This window comes from Girardinichthys multiradiatus, chromosome 20 (assembly GCF_021462225.1).
Source record: "Girardinichthys multiradiatus isolate DD_20200921_A chromosome 20, DD_fGirMul_XY1, whole genome shotgun sequence".
NCBI classification, from domain to species: Eukaryota; Metazoa; Chordata; class Actinopteri; order Cyprinodontiformes; family Goodeidae; genus Girardinichthys; species Girardinichthys multiradiatus.
In genome coordinates this window covers 31,916,688-31,938,161 of record NC_061812.1, presented here as the reverse complement: position 1 = coordinate 31,938,161, position 21,474 = coordinate 31,916,688, and the positions used below count along the sequence as shown (strand labels likewise).

Genomic DNA, 21,474 nt, shown 5'->3' with positions numbered 1-21,474 from the left:
TTAGGACAAAATTACTTCTGTGCATGTCAAAAGTGCGTTCAAAGGATTCCTTTGTGACATTACCAAAAAAATGCCAAATGTTCAGTTGGGCATGCTACTTTGAAACCAAAGGTAGAATAAAAGGGTTTGGATAAAAACATCTTTTTTAAAAAAAAAGGGGGATTCATAAGTAGATCCATGTGGCTGTGCATGAGTGTATCAGCAGATACACAAATCTGTTGTGTTGTTTTCAGTGAGTCTGTACACTGTTTGGAGGGTGGCCCACCGCTTCAACCACAAACAAGGAGGCAAAGAAGGGAGAGGCACGACAAAGTGAGCAAACCAGCGAAAGACAGAGGAAGATGTGAGCATGGCTCTCAGTGAATTTACTTTATGACTCATAGGGTCTGCCTGGACCTCAGTGCTCTGTATGCTGTTGGGACTTGCAGCCGTTCACACCCTCCACTCATGCCCGATCACACAAACATGCATATTGATTTAGCATGAGTAGTTCATGCACATGGACAGAGGTGTTCAAATCCATTTCCAGACAAACAAATCTGCTCACACCCAGGCTTGCTGCTTCCTCTGTCCCAATTAGGGTTAAGAAAAGCCCTCAGCCTTTCAGGTTTGGGCCCAAACACTTCTGCCCCATACCAAAAACAACTTCTTTTTGTGTTGCTCTGCACCTTGGCTCACCTTGCACAACTACATTGTGCTATGTTTCCGCTCAGTATTCATTCTGTGCATATGTGGCAGAAAATGTGCATGGGTGTGAAGGTGCCTGTATGCTTGCGGCTATATAATAGGCTTAGGGATGAGGTAGGGGGGCTCTCCCAAAACCAAATGTCACAGGGATTTAAACGTTGGGAATGAGTTTCCTCCCAGTGGAATAACAGAGAACTTCCCTAAAAGCACAAGATTAGACAAAGTCTCAACTTTCAAAAAAAAAAAAAAAAAACATTCAAGAGACTTTCCATTTTTTTCTCCCTAAAGAAACACATCCATGATTCATTGCAAAGGTTTAAAGATAAGCTGTAGGGCATGCAGCACACCTGCACAAAAAGAAAGGAGGCAGAAGAAAAATGAAGGATGTAGATATCTAAATCAGTATAAGCAACTAAAACCTTATTTTTTACCCGCATGCATAAAACCAAATTGACTCTATAAAATATTCATCCACCTGTTTTAATATTATTCTCATCTTCACATGTTGTACAAGTAGCTTACCTAGCGGTTGGTCTGTACTCTCTGGCCCTCCCTATTGGGCGTATTATGACAGTGGAGTCCAGGAATGTTTGTTGCTGGGTTTGTGTTTGTTGGATGCTGCTTGTGTTTTCTGGGTTGTTTACTCCTCCTGGTGGACACTCACTGTATCACAACACACTCTGACCTCCTCGAAGGTCCACCTAATTGAGCAGCATTTGAACAAGCATTTTCCTAAATCCAAGGCAGTTGAGCTTTGCTAAAACACCAACAAGCCTAGTCGTTTTAATACATGATTCATTTATCATATAGCCTGCTTTGCTCTTGAATAAAAACTCTATTTTTCAAGAAGTGATTTAAGTTTGATGGCACTAAAGCTGATAGCTGGTAATCCTTGATACAGAAAGGACACAAATGGCATGTCAAACAAAATTAACTTTTGTAAATAAAGTTTATTTTCTTTTCTGGCTTCCTTTATAATATAAGGAGTGATGAGCACGGTCTCTACACTTTATAGTGCAAATCAGAGGTTTACATATACTTCTAAGGGGCATGAATGTGATTTCAATTTTGGGCTTTAATGATGCAAAGTGGAATGATTATACAACCTATAAATATCTGTGCTTTTTTTTTTTGTAAAACAAGAATATAAAATTATTGTAGATTAAGTATAATCTGAAAGTCTCTTAGCAGGTTGCATAAAAAGACACATGTTTCTTGGAGCCATCAGTGACGTCCTAAATATTTGACCACTCTTTCAATCTGAACTGGTATAGGATATTGTACTGTTTGTTTTTGTGGTTTTTTTTGACATGGAGATGTTTTATAAAAATAGGCAATAGGTTTTCAATAGTGTTGAGGTCAAAGCCATTCCAGGACTTGATTGTTAGTCTACTTTGCCCAAAACCAGCTTTTGATATTTAAGATAATTGTCTCACTGAAGCACAAAATATTGTCCAAGTTTCAAACATTTACCCTCAGACAAAAAGGAAATTTGGGTGTATGTTTGAGTGTAGCCCTAAGCCTAAGCTACAAGATGCTGGAACACCAGTTGACATCAACAGGCACATGGTGTGGACCGAGTAAAAAGTCCCTGCTATAAAAATAGACACTTCAAGGTTCCCTAAAATGTGTCCCTTTTCACATGGACAATCTAAAGGTTTTCTGGAGAAAGGTGGGTAAAATCATAAGTACAGGGTATGAAAAAGTGTGTTCCCCCTTCCTGATTTCTTCTTTTTTGCATGTTTGTCACACTTAAGTGTTTTAGATCATCAAACAAATTTAAATATTAGTCAAAGACAACACAAGCACAAAATGCAGTTTAAATAAAGGTTTTTATTATTAAAGGAGAAAAAAAAACAAAGGGTGAAAAAAACCAAACCTACATGGCCCTCTGTGAAAAGGGCAACCTGTGTTCACTTTCTCTAGCTACACCCAGGCCTAAGTACTGCCACACCTGTTCTTAATCAAATAATCACTTAAATAGGAGTCGCCTAACATGGTGAAGTAGACCACAAGATCCTCAAAAGCTAGACATCATGCAGAGATCCAAAGAAGTTCAGGAATAAATGAGAAAGAAATTAATTGAGATCTATAAGTCTGGAAAATGTTCTAAAGCCATTTCTAAAGCTGTGGGACTCCACTAAACCTCAGTGACAGCCATAATCCATAAATGTCAAAAATACCTTTCCAGGAGTGGCCAGCCTACCAAAATTACCCCAAAGCACAGCGGCAACTAGTCCAAGAGGTCACAAAAGACCCTACAACAACATCCAGAGAACTGCAGGCCACACTTGCCTCAGTCATGTCTTCACCATTAGAAAGAGACTGGGCAAAAATGGCCTACATGGCAGAGTTCCAAGACGAAGACCACTGCTGAGGAAAAAGAACATTTAGGCTCATCTCAATTTTTCCCTAAACATCTTGATGATCCCCAATACTTTTGGGAACATACTCTGTGGTCTGATGAGACAAAAGTTGAATTTTTTGGAAGGTGTGTGTCTCATTAAATCTGGCATAAAAGTAACACCGCATTTAAGAAAAAGAACATCATACCAACAGTTAAATATGGTGGTGGCGGTGTGATGATTTGGGGTTGTTTTGCTGCTTCGGGACCTGGAAGGCTTGCTGTGATAAATGAAACCATGAATTCTGCAGTCTACCAAAAAATCCTGAAGGAGAAAATCCGGCCATCTGTTGGTGACCTCAAGCTAAAATGAACGTGGGTTGTGCAGCAGGACAGTGCTCTAAAACACACCAGCAAGTCCACCTCTGCATGGCTGAAAAAAAAAAAAACAAAGACTTGGGGATGGCCTAGTCAAACTCCTGCCTGAATCCTATTGAGATGCTGTGAGATGACCTTAAAAAGGCTGTTCATGTTGAAAACCCTCCAATACAGCTGAATTACAACAATTCTGCAAAGATGAGTGGGCCAAAATTCCTCCACAGCGCTCTAAAGACTCATGGCAAGTTATTGCAGATGCTTGATTGCATTTGTTGTTGCTAAGGGTGGCCAAACCAGATTGGGCTTAGGGGGCAATCACTTTTTCACACAGGGCCATGTAGGTTTGGATTTTTAATCAATTTATGAGATATAAATATATTATTATATTTCTATTTGAATCCACAATTTTTATTTAAACCACTAATTTTTTCTTGAGCTTTGTTTATTTATTATAAGTGAATTTCTTGCCATTTTATTTTTCTACCCTTTATTTCTTTCATATTTATTACAACTCAAATATATTTAAAACATGTTTTTTTATTTGCTCAAAAATTTATTATTTTTCAAATTATTATTATACTGTTGCTTCTGCTAGCTCTTTTTCAGAACTAGGCAGCCATAATGAAGCTAAGCAGCTACTTCCTAGAGGTTTGACATCAGCCAATAGGAGAGAAACTAAGGCGTTGACACTGTTCCAAAGACCGCCCCCACTGTCTAAGTCCCGCCCCGTTCATATTTACATTTCCAGCTGCATGTTGAGGAAAAAAAGACAATACAAACACAGAGTAATGTAAAAAACAAAGACGGAAATAAATGGGCTTAGGGAAATCCGTTAGGTAAAAAAATACAACAGGGATATATTAGAGGGGAAAATATATCAGTGCCTAAAAAAATAAAAGAACAGTAAAATAATTGGAAAAATTATACATTTTTGACGAAAAAAACATGTTTAAAATATATTTGAGTAGTAATAAATATGAAAGAAATAAAAGGGGTAGGAATCCAATCCAATCCAATCCATTTTTATTTATGAAGCACATTTAAGGACTAATTGTTTAAACCAAAGTGCTGTACAGTACTAAAAGGTAAAACCAACTAATAAAAATTGTGAAATATAAGCAAAAATAAAAACAAAATAAAATAACACAACAAACTGTGGCAATAAAAAAAAAAACAACTCAATAAAGAACAAACCAACTCACACTGTGTCAAAAACCACTGAAAATAGATGTGCTTTTAGAGGTCTGTGATATTTAATGGCAACTTGTTCCATAATTTTGGTGCCGCAACCGAAAAGGACCGAACTATGGAGCTAAATTGGGGCCATAAAGTTTGTTCAAACAAAAACAATTTGAACCTGAAAAATAAAAGTTTGTTCAAAAGAAAAACATTTTAACCTGAAAAATAAAAGTTTGTGGCATGGGGGGCGGCCAAAACAGGGCCAGAATTTGAAGCCGGAAACAAAACAAAAAATTGCAGGTTTAAAAAAAAAGTTGAATCTGAAAAGTAGTTTTGAACTTTTTTTTTCCAGTTTCACATCTGTTTTTTTTTTTTTCAGTTGCAAAACCTTTTTCCAGTTTCCAAATTTTTTTTGGGCAGGTTGAAAATCATTTTTCAGGTTCAAATGTTTTTCTTTTGAACAAACTTATTTTTCAGGTTCAAATTTTTTTCGTTTGAACAAACTTTATGGCCCCAATTTAGCTCCATATTTCGATACCTGACCTAGTTGAAAAAAACTTTTCTGCAACACACTGCTGAGCTGTGTACTGAACTTGAAGCATGACACCAAGATTTGTAACCTGTTGCTTGACAAATGGTTCCATATCACTAAGGTTTGAAAGAGGAGTGCTTGAATTACTATTGACCTCTGTTTTCTTGTCATTACAGCTCAGAAAATAAAAAGGCAAGAAATTCACTCCTATTAAAAAAACAGGAAAAACATAGTTCAAAAAATGTATATATATGATTTGAAAATGAGTGGTTTAAGGAAAATAGAGGATTTAAATAGTAATATATATATATATTTATATCGGATAAATTATTTAATAAATATCTTCTTTTTATTATTTTGTTGCATTTAATGGCGCACTGATTTAAATTTCTAGTTACTTTTTGGCCTAGCAATTATTTTATTAAGTCTTTTATTTATTTCGGTAATTATTTTTAAATATGGCAGTATTGGTCCTCCAAAGTATTTGGACTTTGTTGATGGCTAGCAAAATTGTATGGATTCTATACATCTCACAAAGGGACATTTGTTCATTAGCGGGGGTGTATGTATTTATTTCTTTGACCCTGTATGTTTAATTGTGTCCCTGTGTGCATTTGAGATATTCAAACTTGTCCACCATATATCTGTTTTAAAAATCATTAAAAAGGAACTGTTCACATAGATAATTAAATGCCAAAAAATTAATAACATGTTTATGCTGGCACCGTAGGTTGCATTTTCAACGGATGTTATGTGACATTATTATGGTATACTGTAAACAAAATTCAAACAATTGTATCATTTTGATATAAACAACTAAAACTGCTAGGATAACGAGAAGAAATGCAGACACACCCTAGGACAGTGTAATAAGTATTTTATTGCATTTTATAATGCCATTGTCAATAATTAGTACAGATTACATGCAACTAGACCTACTGTACAGTTTTTTATTGTCTGCATGGACAGACACAAGAAGATTCAGGTTACAAATACACAGATATATGTGTGTGTTTTTATACAGCATGAAGGAAAAGGGCAGTGACTGGCATTACATGGCTACCCCGGGCGGAAGAGGGTCAGAGGGCCGGGCAAATCATCTGTCTGTCTAAAGCAACCACCCAGGTCCCTGTTCCTGCCTCTTCCTCGGGTCACACTTTGAAACAACAAGAAACGTAACAAAAACCAAAGGAATAAAGAGAGGTAAACAGGTAAACTCAACTAAAAATCAATAACGAGAGTCACTGCTTTAAATGTACACACATTCCTAAGGTTTAACCAGAGGATCATTAGAGTGGTAGTTCCATCAAAATCTGGCTGTCTTTATGATAATACCATCAGGCAATAGCTCCACTTTGAGAGTCCCTTTTCCCTCCCATGACGCCTCAGAACTGTCCAATCACTGATCAGGATTTGCTCTCCCTAAATCCTCTGAATTAGACGCAAGCCAAAGAGACGTAGACTGCTCCCCACAACACTGTTACGCGAATGGATGAGGGGAAACTCCTATCGGTGAGGGTGGTAAGTGACGTAAATGTAAAGTTTTGGAAGTAGCACGGGGTTTTTTTGTTTTTTTTTTTTTTTGGTTGGTTCAGGTTGTAACATTGGTTTTGGTTGCAGTTTGGTTACAGTTCAGTTTGGACTGAAGCAATGTTGGCTCACAATGCCTTTGGTAGTCAGAGCTGCATCTCGAAGAGCCACTCCACATTTTGGTTTTGAGACTAAGCAAAAGGAGGAGTATCAAAACAACAACATATAATAATGATAACAATAACGAAACAGTGTCAGTCGTTAATTTGCCTCTGTTGGACTTAGAGATAAAGTCTGGGGCGAGTCGCTACCCGTTAAGTTTTTGACTCGGCCCCTTGGCACCTGCAGATGATTGGCAGCTCTGTGGGTCGGAGTTTGGCACAGGAATGACTGGGAGTCAGGGGGTTAGAGGGAGGTGTCACAGGGAGCAAGGACACGTATTGGCACCTGAAAGGACCAACAGCAATACTTTTCTCTAGCTCCGCATTTCTTTTTTTTTTTTTTGTTAAAGAAAGGGTATCCATATTCTTACATTTTTTTCCTCTTTCTCTTTTCAGAGGTTTTGGTCCTGTCTGAGAAAACAAAAGTCAATCTGAGGTATCAAAACACAATGAAGAAACTTTTTTGTTTGTTTTCCTTTTGTAGTTTTTTTTTCTTTCCTTAAAAATGCATAAATGCAATACAGAGACAAAAAAGTATCAAAATAGATCTAGCTAAGATAAATATACAAACAGGTGTTTCCTAAACCACTGATCTAAATTCCATTCTTTTCATTTTTTTTCTTTTTGTTAATACACTTTAAAAAAAAGTTGCGTCCCAGACGTTTTATGAAGAACTGAAAAATGGAAACCAAAAAAAAAAAAAAAAAAAAAACCCAAAAACGTTTAAACCAAGATATCTGCAGCAATTAATGTCATAAATACACATATTCAGCATTAGCGGTACAGGTTAGGAATCCAAGTTGAAAGCTTTGCAACAGCTCAGCAGAAAAAAAAAGAAAAAACAAACGCAAAAAAACCCCAAAACAACGGAGAAGCACTGGAGAGATGAGCCAAGCATTAATATACAGGAATGCATCATGTTATGTCAAGCTAAAGAAAGCAGTGTTACATGCTGACCTGTGAACGATCTACATCTTTATAAAACCGCTGTGTTTACAGGTGTACCTTAAAGCACAAGTTAGGAATCGTCTAGGTTCTAGATGCAGCAGTTTCTCCTGGTTTGGATCTGACTAGTAGTGGTGCGTTAGAGATTCAGCCTCTTGAGTGTTTTTTGTTGAGCGGTTCTTTGGATATCTGAATGCTCTGAGCCTCAGTTTAACTGGTTCAGGTTTGCACATGTACAAGTGGGTGTTAGTGTGTGTTGTCATAGCCCATCACCACCTCTGACAACGAGAGAGAGCTACTAGCAACCAGCTTCTGATGACATGTAAGCAGATGTGCAACTGAGAGGGTTTGACTTTACAAAGCTCAGCGCAAATCAGGTGAAGAAAAAACTGTAGTTAGCGAGCACTCTCGACACATTTTGACATGCACCGAGCGCTTTCAGATGTGGTTTACGGAGAGGTAGTCATTCTTAATAATATATAAAAAAATGAAACAACTTTGTGTTTTTTGGGCTCAAGTAGACGTGAAAGGGAATGACCTAACAGCTATTGTTGATTTCTGTTGTACATAAAGCTGCACAAACTTATCAGATTGCAGTTGTTGTTGCAATCAGAAAAGATGCAATATTTGTTAGGCTGTAATGTTTCCCAAGTCATAAATGCTGCTTATTTATAATCTTTAATCAGTTGGATGAAATTTCATTGTCTTTTATGCCCACGCCTGATCTAGATCTTAGAGACCGAAATCCTAAAGATCATCAAGAGTCTTATGAAGTTTGTGATGATGGAAAAGAAAAAAGAATTGTAAGGAAAATGGGTATCAATTGCAATCAATATCATCATCGCAATTCTCAGCAATAATATCACAAATGGATATCTCTTAATATCCGGCTACCCTTGTTGTAAAGTATGTGTGACAACAGTTTTGGCATTATTGGTATTATTATTGAGGAAGAGTAAAGTGTTAACGAGAGTTCAGATTCCCACTGGCTATGTGTCAAACAGTTTTGAAAAAGAGGTAGTATTATTTTTTGGTTATTTTATCTCTTTTCAACATTTCTGCCTGCCAGGTATGTGTTTTCCACACAGTCTCTTTTACAACAGGAAACAGTCCTGTTTGAACACAATGTCATTGGAAAGATTAGTTAAAAAAAACATCTGAAGTTCAGTTGGGCTTAAGGAAAAATCTGACAACAAAACCCATCTTAAACTATAAATGTATCCCTTGGTTGTTTCTCCATTACATTAAATGTCCCCTCTTTATTTGCAATGTATATTCGGAATCATTTGTTTGTCCACTTTTGACTTTTGGAAACCTGTTACAGTACACTTCCTCTTCTTGTGAACAGCATGTTCAGATGCACAGGCAGTTTCTGTTGAAAGATCTTTTTTATCTTGATTGCATACCTCCTAATATTAAAAAAAAAAAGCTCACAGAAAAATATTTTTGTTAGGGTCTGCTCAAATGTAGTTGTCCAAGAACTGGGTTTTTTAACAAAATGGGTCAGTATACAGTATAGGAGAGGCAGGGTTTCATCTGTAAGTGCTTTATACTCCTTTCTCTCTACATTGTATTTTTCAGAGGAACTGTGCGAGGTTTGTTTTTATTCATTTTTGGTGTGATACCTAATTTAAGTCATTCAGAACTGTCCCTAAAATCTCAGGTTCCTTTGCACACTTTGGTTTTTGGAATGATCAGCACTGTAAGTCTTAGAGTCTTAGGGCAGCACTCATGTGAATATCTTTACAGGAAAGAAAAACATTATGGTTTCTTGTCTATTGGCCTGTTTTCTGAGAGAAAATAAAAATAAAAACTAAGGGTAAATAAAGCACAGGGTTTTTGGTTTTCTACGTATATCTTTGGTTACCTGTAACAAAAAACTAAAACGGGAACATGATAAGAGGTTATTAATTAAAAATAAACGCTAAAATTTGGTATGTAATTTTAGAGAAAAGTTATGCTTTGACGTCCTCAAAAGAAATAATAAAATAGCCATTTCCTTGAACACAAACTCACACAGTGAATCGCAGATAGCTTCTACACAGTAACAATTACAACCATAGAGCTTTGAATTGAGGCTGAGCAGAGTTGCCACATTTGGTGTCCCACAGAAGGAATATCTCCCCTTACTTCTTCTTAATCAATTTGGACATGTTTCTGGGCAGAACCTTTGTGGGATGAGGTATTCTCTGACTGCAGTAATATATATATATATGTATATGTATATATATATTTATGTTTTTTAAAGCATTACAGACACATCTTAAGTAAATATACAACTTAAAAACAAAAAACAAGTGAATTAAAATAAAAATAAAGAAAGTTTGGCGGTTAATGGTAACTTTTAAGTGCTATTTCCAATTTTCTCGCCTGCTACACTTGGGACATAAAAGCTGTTGAGGGGAAGAACAGTTGGGTCAATACTTTGCTCCTTTTTAAAAAAATCTCCACTAAATTATTTTGCCAATACTTATTTGTAATGGTGCGAACAACCAGAGCAAATCAAACAACTGACAAAAACTAAAAATGAGACAAACATCCTTAGAAATCCATGATAGGAATATTGATCATCAAAAGTAAACAATAAAAAATAAAAAGGTAATGACAAAAGCTACCACACTGTTTTTCTTATTTCTCAAAATCAAAGACATTTTTTGTTTGTTTTTGTAGTCACAAAGTTTCTCTAGACACTTCCTCCCTCGTCTCTCGCTGCTTCCCATCATTTCTTCTTTCTTTCCAAAGTGTTCCATGCTCATCTGCAAACGGAGAACATACGAAGAGCACCTTGTCCTGCAGTCTTTGGGGTGGGAGGGGTGGTGGAATAGGGTGGGCTGTAGTATTGGTAGGAACATTTTTTTCTTCTTCTACGTAGAAATAAACAGTTAAAAAGAACATCCCTCAGTAACTGTCCCACTGCTGAGTCCTGGACAGGGAACAGGGTGACGCCGTCATTCCTCTTCTTCATTCTCCCTCATCTTGAAGGCCATCGGTTTCGTTTCCATCAAATCAAAGTGTATGAAAAAGCAAGTGTCTGACTCGAAGAGGGTGGAAAGAAGAGATGTCCGGACCCTGACGACCTCTCCAAATCTATATACACATGATCCTATGTGTTTGTGCATGTCTTGTTCTTTCAAACACACATCAGTGTTTCTTCTCAACTAGGGACCACAGAGAGAAAAGCGCCTATGCCAGGTGGTGGTATGAGGGGAAAAATCCATGCCTCTTGGGATCTTTTTTGTTTTTTCCCCCGAGACATGGTTTGACAGGTAAACAAATATGTGTGTGTGCATGTGTGTGTGCATATGTGCGTGCGTGCACAGGTTTTGCTAGCGTGTATGAATAAAGTGGTGTTACACCTCTGAGCCAAGTGTTGTAAAAGCAACACCTGGAGGTAAAGCAGTGCTCCACAGTCAGGTTTTTGCGGCTGAACAAAAAAGTCATCTAAACCCTGTTTTTTGAGTTTCTCAATGTCATTCTCTGTTGTTTGAACTTTATTTAAAAAAAAAAAAAAAACATGTTTTCTTTTTTCCCTCTCTTTTCTCTTAAGTGTACGGATGCTGTTTTTCCTCTTCACGCTGATGAAAGGGCGCTCGGACTGATCTGAGAGGAGCCCTGGCCCTTTGATCCATTGGGCAGGTGTGTCCTACTCCAGCTCCTCGGTTGGAAGATCTTCCTCCAGATCACGCTCATCGCTTGGTAACGGCAGGCTGTGTGTGACGCTAGCCAGGAGGGATACTGGTCGGCTGTCCTCTTCCACCTCAGTGGGCTCCTCCTTCACGTGCACCGGGTGGCTGTGGCACAAAGAAATAAGCAGTCAACGAGGTGATGGGGAAGGATTTGACGCAGAGCTTTGTGTGCAGCATATGTACCTATGCAATCACTGTAGGTTCATTAATGTAATACCACTTTATCTCTGGGCACTTCACAGAAAATGTAAGCTTGTCTTGCGCAAACCTATTTACAGTGTTTTGCACCCGTTGGACTTTTTCACATTTTGTCACGTTGTAATCACAATCTATAATTGCATTTTTTCAGGGTTCCATGTGAGGAATGAAAATTATGAATAAAAGTCTGTAGAATAGAAGCATCTTTTGGTTCACTGCTGAAGAGAAGCATCCCCACAGCATAATTCAGCCACCACCATGTTTTACCATTGGGATAAAGATGATGATGCAGTGTTGGTTTTAATCCATGCTTGCATATATAGTCCACCATGTTAAATTCTGATCTCATCTGACCAGAGCAACCTTTTCCATATTTTTGTTGTGTTTCTTGCATGGCTGGAGGCAAACCTTAAACAGGATGTCCTATGGCTTTCCTCTTATCACTCTTTCATGAAGGCCAGATTTGAACCTCTCATTAATGCTCTCCTTGTGCCTTTACTGTTACAAAATACAAAATACTATTTTTTTAGATAATGGACTGAACAGTGCTCAATAGATGTTCAAGGCTGGAAATAATGTTTTATAACCTAACCCTGCTTTAATCTTCTCCACAACTGTATCCCTGATCTCTCTGCTGTGTTCCTTGGTCTTCATGATGCTGTTTATTCACTAATGTTCTCTGACAAGCCTTCACAGAACAACTGGATGCATTGACCTTTTTAATGGTACCATGGTAAAGGGAGTTGAAAAAACTCACTTCTCAGGCTGTTTTTACTTTTTAAATTCATTTTTTTCATTTGTTATGCACTACTATACTTTGCATTGAAGTTTGTGCCAAAATGTGAAAAGGTTCAAAGGGTGTGAATACTATAGCAAAGCACTCTGCATACTGTCCAAAATATGTTCCATTATAATCGGTTTCAGGTTCAAGTTCAAATCCAGATACACATGTCTTAATTCGAGTCAGTCCTGTTGTGTTCAGTGCATTCAAATTTTGTTCAAACAGATAAAGGAAATTTGGAACTGCCAAAAACAAGCATGTATTGATGAAACTTCAAATTTCCTATTTTAAATATGAACCTTAGCAGAATAATAACTCACAGTTCAATCTATATTTTCAGATAGTTTAATAAATGTTTTATAGTTCAAATGTGTTTTAAAGTCACTTCACCAAAACCCAAAGATGACACCAGAAATCGAGCATTTTTCAAGTGCACAAATCATATCATGATTGACGACTTCTAAACTGATTGATGTAAATTCAATGTATTAATGGAAAACTTTCCATGTATCTCTCAAAAATGGCTAAACAACATGTAGTCATTCACTGTCAAGGAAGTCTGTGTCTACCATTGTTCGTACCTGTACTGCTGAGGGCTGAGCGTGGGGCTGCAACTGCCGTTGCTGTTGACCTGCTCCACAGTGGAGCTGACATCATCGTGGCCCACGTGCAGCATGTTGAGGCTGGCAGCAGATGGAGGGGTCACCAGAGGGGGGCTGTTCAGCAGGGACAAACTACTCTCTGCCAGAGCCGCCTACACACACACAGACAGACACGGTCATCATTTTTAATGTCAAAAAGGGGGCATCAGTTTACAAGACTCATTATTTAAGCTGTCTTTTTGATGTAGTTTTGATTGAACACTAAGTCTAACTGACAAGAATAGATCTGAAGCCTAACTTAAACGAATCATTAAAGTGACAAGGAATGCAGAGTGTTTTTTGTTAAATCTTCCACATGTAGAGCTCATTTCTTTCTTAGCAAACATCATGTTAAACCACTAGGGGGCACTTATATACAGTACTTTCAGCCTTAAGAGTTGTTCTTGTAGGTCCCTGTCAAAATGTGTGTGTGATTACACAAAAGTCTCATCAGAAATGTTATGAGAAACAGAGGCACAACCTGAGCTTAGACACAGAAACATAAGTGCAGCATCTGTGTCTACAGAAGGCAAAACAACTGAGGCAACAAGATCAGCTTCTGTCCTTATACTGCACGCTCACATCCAAATGCTGGATAAGACAGGTTGGATGCCGGCTGTGAGAGTCACCCTACCTCCCCTTCTCATGCAGGGGGAAATAAAAAAGAAAAGACAAAAGGAATTCTCACTGGCTCAGAGGTGGGTTTTCTGGGACAGGCAATAATTTTATGCTGTAACCTTAATTGACAACTACTTGACGCTATAAATCATCCCTGTAGCTAAAGTGGATTTGGTGTGCCTGCACTGAGGTGAAGTTATCGAGATGTGTGCGCTGGTGGAGGTGGAACGTTGTGAGATGGGGCATGAGAGAGGAAAGCTGATGTGTGGGTGGAGGCAGCCAGTGTGAGTGCATTTAGGGAATCGGCTAATTATAAGAGGGAATTGATATTAGTGTCCTTGATTCAGGGTTTCTGCACATTTACTATTTTAAAGTTCCTGTGAATGTTTAAAACATTCTGGATATTGTAGTATGAAACCTTTGCCTTGTTGTGTTTTGTCATCTGTATGTTCCACAAATCATCAAATAAGACAATGCTCAAATTGGTCTCTGATTCTGAGGAGTATTAAAGGACTGTTTCCATAATTTTTTTTTACTTGTGGAACAACTCAGATGAGCTCCATGTAAAAATCTGTAACAGTTCAACTTACAAAATCTAGAAAGGATTGTCCTTTAGCTATATCAGATTCTTTAAAAAACCGTTTGTGACCTTCTGATCCTCTAATTATTTTCATACAAATTTAAGAAACAGCTATTTAAATGCTGCATTTGGCATTCAAACCAGAACCAGTTTAAGCACCGCAAGTCCAGTTCAAAACTAAGTACCTTCCAAAAGTATTCCCTTAAACCTTTTATCATTTTGTCATGTAAGAACCACAAACTTTGTTGTATTGTTTTGGGATTTTTTGTAGAGGACCATCACAAAGTAGTTAACAGTGGGAGCAAAAAGATGCACATTTTTACAAAATTTGAAAAGTATTTGTTCTGGTATCCGCAAATAATAACACATCTTAACCAGTTGCAAAGATCAAAACCTTAGCTGAGAAAATCTGTTGACAAGACCACTAATAGTAGTGCAGGAGAAATCCCATTTACAGTTTGCCTCAAGCCATTTAGGGAACATGGCTAGTGGAATGCAGGAGAGGTTGCTCTAGTAAGATGAGCAAAAAAAGTGAACTTTTTTGACTTATATACAAAACGCTATGTGTGTAGGGGGGTAACTAACAGTGCACTGTGAACACACCATCCCCATAGTGAAACATGGTGGTGGCAGCTTCATGCTGTGGGGATGCTTCTCTGCATCAGGGACAAGGAAGACATTCAGGGCTGATTGGAAGAATGCATGAAGCTAAATACAGGGCAATATTGATAGGAACCATGTTAAAGACTTAAGAGGGAGGTGGAGGTTGATCTTCAAGCAGGACAACCACCCTAAACATACAGCATGAGCTACAATAGAATAATTCAGATCAAAACATTATTAGTGTTAGATTGACCCAGTCAAAGTTCAGACCTAAAACTAATTGGGAATCTCTATTTTTATAATTTTTCAATTTTATCATTCTGCATCACTTTGTGTTGCTCTATCACATAAAATAAAATACTTTTAATTTTGTGGTTTAAGAGGTATGAATGCTGTTGAATAGCACTGTAAGAGGCCTCAAACGTGTTACATTTACCTGTGGGTCTTATGTCAATAGCTCAAAAGCCAAAACAATAACTATGAACAAAAACATATTAGGACCTGTTAAATCAATGATAAAAGATGTCATTTAAATATAAATCAATGTAAAAAGCACATCATGTTTCAGTAACTTTTGATTTTTCATGCTCTAGATATTAGAATAAGAAATGTGTGGAAACTAAACTAAATTATCTTTTTCCATACTTTAGAAATCTGTAAGAGCTAATCTCATAATTCTTTAGACCATTTACATACTTTAAAAGTGCTGATTATTACTGCCTGCTATAGGAGCGTTGAAGAATAAGGGAGAGAACCAGAAATGAATGCAAAGTGTTACCTGGTAGCTGGCGTTTAGGGATCCAAAACCCAGGCCTGAAATCATGTTTTTCACCAGAGTGGGACTTCTACACAGAGTCAGAGACAGAAAAGAAAGCGGCATGAAATTAAAGCACAGATTGTGCACACATGTGAAAAGATGTCACCTAAATCAAACACTGTGACAAACGTCCAAAATACTCTACAGACAGAAACATTGGCTGAGTGTAAACAGCTGCTTGAAGCAGACATGTGAAAGTGTCTGATATCTGGTGTGCAGGTGCGTGTGCGTAATTATCCCTGATTGTTGGGGGGAACATCTGTTTACACACGCTAACAAGGTTTTTCTGCCACCTTGCATCTCACACAGCTGCTTACAAATGGTGTCGACAAACAGGGAAAAACACATACAGCACACGCACCATACATCACAAGCCAGAAGCCTCCCTGCCTCACTTTCGTTGAAGTAATTTGTGAGCTGCCTTCTGGGTAACATTAGTGCATCCATTTTAAGCAATCATGGTGCCAGCACCCATAACCTCACAGTCTCGTCAGCATCAGTCACTTATGCACTCACCCGGTCATCTTTGGTGGTCTCCTCTTTTGGTATTCAACTTCGTCCACGGTCCACACAGCACCCTTCACGTTCTCAACACGAACAAAGCACTTGTGCAGACTCAGGTTGTGGCGCACGGCATTCTAGGGAGGAAAAGAAATGGAAACAAGGTAAAACTTTTAACCTTTACCACCCATCACTTTACATTTTCCTGCAGCTCCCTGGACAGAGCCTATATGAAGCGGGAGTTCTCTAGAAGTGTTATTCTATCTTGGATTGTTTCTAATCAGTCATCATCAGCACACGCAAACTCAAACACACACACTCAGACAGCCAAGCAGGCAGGCACACCGCTATCTTCGTCTCAGCCCCCCAGGGACAGGCCTCCCTTTTCATCTGCTATTTGTAGTTTGTTCATACCCAATTTCATTACCAATTTTAATTCGTCTATAATTAAATCCTGCATATTCTCTCTGACACGCTGTTCTAAGCTGAGAGGGAGGGACAGGCCAGGCGTGCATCACTCTTTGCCGTAATTACACACACACATGCAGGCATACACAGAGAATAGCCCGTGCGCACACGTAATTACACACAGCCATAATCAGAGGAGGAACCCTCGCCCCCCTTCATGAACACATCCCCTCCACCCCCCACCCCCGAGCCGTGATTCTAAGTTTTGTAAATGAGTCTGACCCCAATCTCCGCCTGCCACCCTGACAGTGCAAACACACACGTACACACAAGCACAAACACGCACAAGACACCGGTGCTATTGCAGTGTTATTTGCATTCGTCTCCGTGATGAACGCCTAATTCTCCCAGTTAAAACATTAGCAGTCATTTACAGTGGGTCACAGCACATGTGCCACTCATCTCCACTGCCTTCTGGGCTCAGAGTAGGGGGGGGGTGGTGTGGAGGTGAGAGGGGACACAACATTAGGCAGGAATTTCAAAGAAAATCTTAAACTACATACAGTGCTAAGAAAGAAAAAGAAATACAACTATTTTAATTTATTTCACGGTTGCAGACGCTGGTTTGTCTTAATACTGCAAGTGAGTGAATGTTGCGGCAAGTCAGTGATTGGTAAAAAGAAAGGGCAGAAGGAAGGAAAGAAAAAAGGAAGAAGACAAAGAGTAGTGAAAAGGCACAGGGAGAGAAGAAAGGATGCAAAGAAGAAAGAAGGAAGGAAAGTAGAAAACAAGAAAGGAAAGAAGAAAGGAAGGACACAAGAAAAGAAGGAATGGCAAAAAGGAAGGAGGGAATAAAGAAAGGAAGAAAGTGGTGCAACTATTGGCAACACCAACAATTCTTATAAAATAAATATAACTCAAGCTTTTTTTTTCCTTCCATTTCTACTTTTGGTTGGTCAGACTGTCAATTACATTTTAATTTGTAATTCCTGACTTATTGTTTCTCTGGGAAAATGGGATCAACAAGAGAACATGCCACTCAAGCAAGGAAGATAAAATAAACCTATTGTTGACCATATGTACAGCAGGAGCAAAGAAGAAAAGCAGGAAAGAGGCGCCAAATTTCTTTAACAATTTATTTTAATTCTTTCGTACACATCTTCACCATGGGTGCCAATAATTATGGGATGTTCTGTTCATATCAGTAATACTCAAATATCTTCACTTTGTTTTCAAGTCATACTAAGGAAAAAAACTGAGGCTTTTTTTTCTCCTTAATATTTAATCCGTTGTTAAACTTTAACTGACTATAATTACATTTGAAAGAAACGTCATACTCTGTTCTCGTTCAGGCCTTTTATTTCCCCCTCTCATCTTATCCTTATTTTCTACCCCTCTCTGTTTCCAGCTGGCGACTTCCACCGCCTGATACCGTCGCTCTGCTCATGAAATATAATGACTTATTAGAGGACATACATCTCTGCGGCCCCATTTGACTCACCGGGCTGCTACATAAATACATAAAGCCATGCCAGGACTATACGTAAAGGTCCTCCAGATGAATGGAGGAGGAAACAGAACCCAGGCATTAATAGTTAAAATTCATAAAAGTCAGGTGAGGGGGTAAAGATATTCTAGGAACCTTTGTCTCTTAACCTCTGCAGCAGCCCTGTTTCTATCATCATCCCCATCCCTCCTTTGTCAGAGGTATTATAAGGAGGCTGATGTCTTCGTTGTCTTCACCTTTCCGTTACTTGCTAACATTCCCTCTTTCCTAGACCTGAATATGAGAGGAGTTTTGAAAAATAAATAGCTCAGCACCTGACCCATTTGAATTCAGCCTAAGTGTTTGCGTTCTGGACAGGGATAAAGTGAAGAAAGAGACAAATCAGTATCATCATAAACACTGTGTGTTAGCCCAGCACACACTTCTCTGTAATGAAGTGTTGTAGCTGCCTTATGGGGGTTTTACTCTGTCTGAGGCGATGTTTCACAAAATTCATACTTTTCACATTTCTCACAACCCTTAATGTATTTTATTGTGATGAGTGGAAGTTTTTCGCAATTAAAGCTGCAAATCTTTATGGGGTCAGTCTTTACCGATTTTGACATTTTACCATCTAGAGACAGCATTTTTTTTACCTTTCTTCTTTCAACAAAGCTTAAGTAAAGCTTTGCTAAGGCTTCTCAAGTGGCTTTAGGTTTGGACTTTAACTAGACCATTCTTACACATGAATATAGTTTGATTTAAACAATGTATTTGAAGCTCAGGCTGTGTTTAAGGTCACTGTTCTACTGAAAGGTGAACCTCTGTCCCAGTCTTTGGTCCTTTGTAGCCTTTTAATAGATTTTATATTATATTATTTATAGGTTTAGTCCAGCGTTATTTAGAATCTGTTTAATAATTAGGTGACCTATGAGGGCAATTGGTTGCATTTAATTTTATTTAGGGGTTTCAGAGTAAAATGGGCTGAATAAAACAAAAGAACATGTATTGGTTCCCTCCCACTTCACAATTATTCACTACTTCTTGGCCTGCCACACACAATGAAATGCACTGAAAGTTCAGGGACTGTAAATATTCCTTGCACTGTATATGCTGTGGAGGTGAGAGAGTACTTTGGGTCTGAAAGTGAGAAGTATTCACAAGTACAGACCACAACTACTTTTCAGCAATCTCGTTTTAATAAGTCGAATTGAGCATTATAATTTCTTTTTTATCAAAGAATTCCTGCAAAGAAAGCCACGACCCAAACTTTATGTTTCTAAGTTTAGCTATGCTAATCTACTGCATCATTTAAACAACAATATGCTGAACTTCAGATGATAACAGAAAAGATTAAGAATTTACATAAAAGAAACATACGTTTTTGAGAAATATGACATAAATAGACATATGATCGCCTTACCTTCCATGTGGCAGTATTTCTCCTGAAATATGCAAACTTTCGTGTAAACCAGTTGTAAATCTCATTTAGAGTCAACTGTCTGTCTGGAGATTCCAGGATGGCCTGGAAATAGAGATAAAGATGAGCGACAACATAGCAGGATGCCAACAGAGCAATTGTTCCACAGATAGGTAGGCACTACTTACATGACGGATAAGAGAGGCGTAGGTAAATGGAGGCCTGACATCAGCGTTCTTGTAAAACTCACAGTTTTGAGCCAGCTCTGAAAAATAGACAACAAAATGGATTATGTATTATAAAACAGCCAAGAGACAATAAGCATACAATATTTCAAACAATTATTCAATTTAAATTGCACATGAAAACAAAAAATAAATTTCTTAGGCCCAAACAAAACATATCTGCTGATCAATTAGAAATTAGAAAACTGTCAATAAATGGCAGCATTATTGAAAAAGTCAATGCTGTGATTAGAGTGAGAGGGGAGGATAAAGGAAGAGGAACATGGGATTTGGAGTCTACCTGAGGCAATTGGGGTGCAGTACTTGTCAGAGTTGCGCCTACGTATGGGGCCGACCGAGTGCGTGTGGGAGTGGGAATGTGTGTGCAGGCTGGAAGAGCTGATGACAGAGGGTCCCTGGCGCAGTGGCGTGATTGGGGTGGCAGCTGAGGTGGGAGGGTGGGGAAGACCCTCTGGGTAGGCGTCGCTGTCCCTCTTTAACAGGGAGCCGCTGGAAGCCAGATTCAGCTAGAAAGAGACAAGAAAACAAAGAGACAGAGAGAACACCTTAGGTTTATGTTCAGCAGTAAGATTTCCTCCTTTTTCCAGTAAGGTAAGTCTCAGGAAATGCTATATGCACAGTGGCCTGCAAAACTATTTATGCCTCGGGAACCTTTTTAAATGTTGTCGCTTTACAACCACAAACTTTGCTGTATTTTACTGAGTTTTTATGAGACAGACTAAGATGGCTTTCAAACATGTCATGCACTCTACAAATCTAGCAGGTAATAAGAAAGCAATTTTTAAAGAAAAGCTAAAGGTCTCATTTAAAACTTGCCATACGCTATGCAGGGGATACAGTAAACATGGAAGAAAGCTCTCTGGTTAGATGAGACCAAAACTAAACTTTTTAGCCTATGTGCAAGTGTGGAGAAAAACTAACACTGTACATCACCCTGCAACATCCGTATGTTGAAACATGGTGGTAGCAGCATTATGCTGTGGAGATGCTTCTGTAGGGCAGCGAATGATGCTATGATTCTACAGATTTTTATTCACACTATGAGTGAAAACTAACACTGCACATCACGCTGAAAACCCCATTTCCACGGTGAACACAAGGCAGCATCATAGTATTGGAGGGGACAGGGAGATGGGTCAGAGTTGATGGGAAGATTGATGGAGCTAAATAATAAGGAACCCTGGAAGAAAACCTGTTTGAGGGTGCGAAAGACTTGAGATTTGCTGGAGGTTTACTTTCCAGGAGAAGAATGACTTCCAATACAGAGCCAGAGGTCTATTGGAACAGGTTCGATTAAAGCCTAATTATGTTTCAGAATGGCCCAATAGTTGTAACATGACAAAATCTGAAAAGGTTCAGGGGGTATGAATACCTTTGCAAGACGCTGTATGTAACAGCTGATAAGACAGTATCTCACCATGTGTGAAATTTGAAGTAGTTTTAAATCACATACAGCTCTTCTGGTTTTGAAATGATGCAAATATTCAGAAAAGCAGAAGTCCTCAATGTTTCAAATTGATCCATCTATTCTAATTGTTCCATCTAAGGCAAGCTCAGATTTAAAAAAAGGGCCCCAAGCACTTCCTGGAAATACAGGGACATGTCAATGGCAACTTTCTGAACATGCACATGTATTCATAACCATGTATATTCACACACACACACACACACACACACACACACACACACACACACACATACACAGAGGCTGCGATCAACCCTGAGCTTGCAAAA

At 38.5% G+C, this 21,474-nt stretch overlaps 1 protein-coding gene across 2 annotated transcripts in view; it reads right to left on the bottom strand.

Annotated features, from left to right (window-relative positions):
- Positions 1–5,982: 5,982 nt before the first annotated feature.
- Positions 5,983–21,474, bottom strand: part of foxp4 (forkhead box P4) — a 115,437-nt gene continuing 99,945 nt past the window's right edge. For both annotated transcript variants that reach the window (XM_047347077.1, XM_047347079.1), the window contains 7 exons: positions 20,021–20,246; positions 19,684–19,760; positions 19,499–19,600; positions 16,197–16,318; positions 15,642–15,708; positions 13,003–13,175; positions 5,983–11,547 (listed from right to left, as the gene is read on the bottom strand). In XM_047347077.1, the coding sequence (XP_047203033.1) occupies positions 11,400–11,547; positions 13,003–13,175; positions 15,642–15,708; positions 16,197–16,318; positions 19,499–19,600; positions 19,684–19,760; positions 20,021–20,246 (915 nt within the window). In that variant the 3' untranslated portion in view covers positions 5,983–11,399. The remainder of the gene's footprint in view (positions 11,548–13,002; positions 13,176–15,641; positions 15,709–16,196; positions 16,319–19,498; positions 19,601–19,683; positions 19,761–20,020; positions 20,247–21,474) is intronic.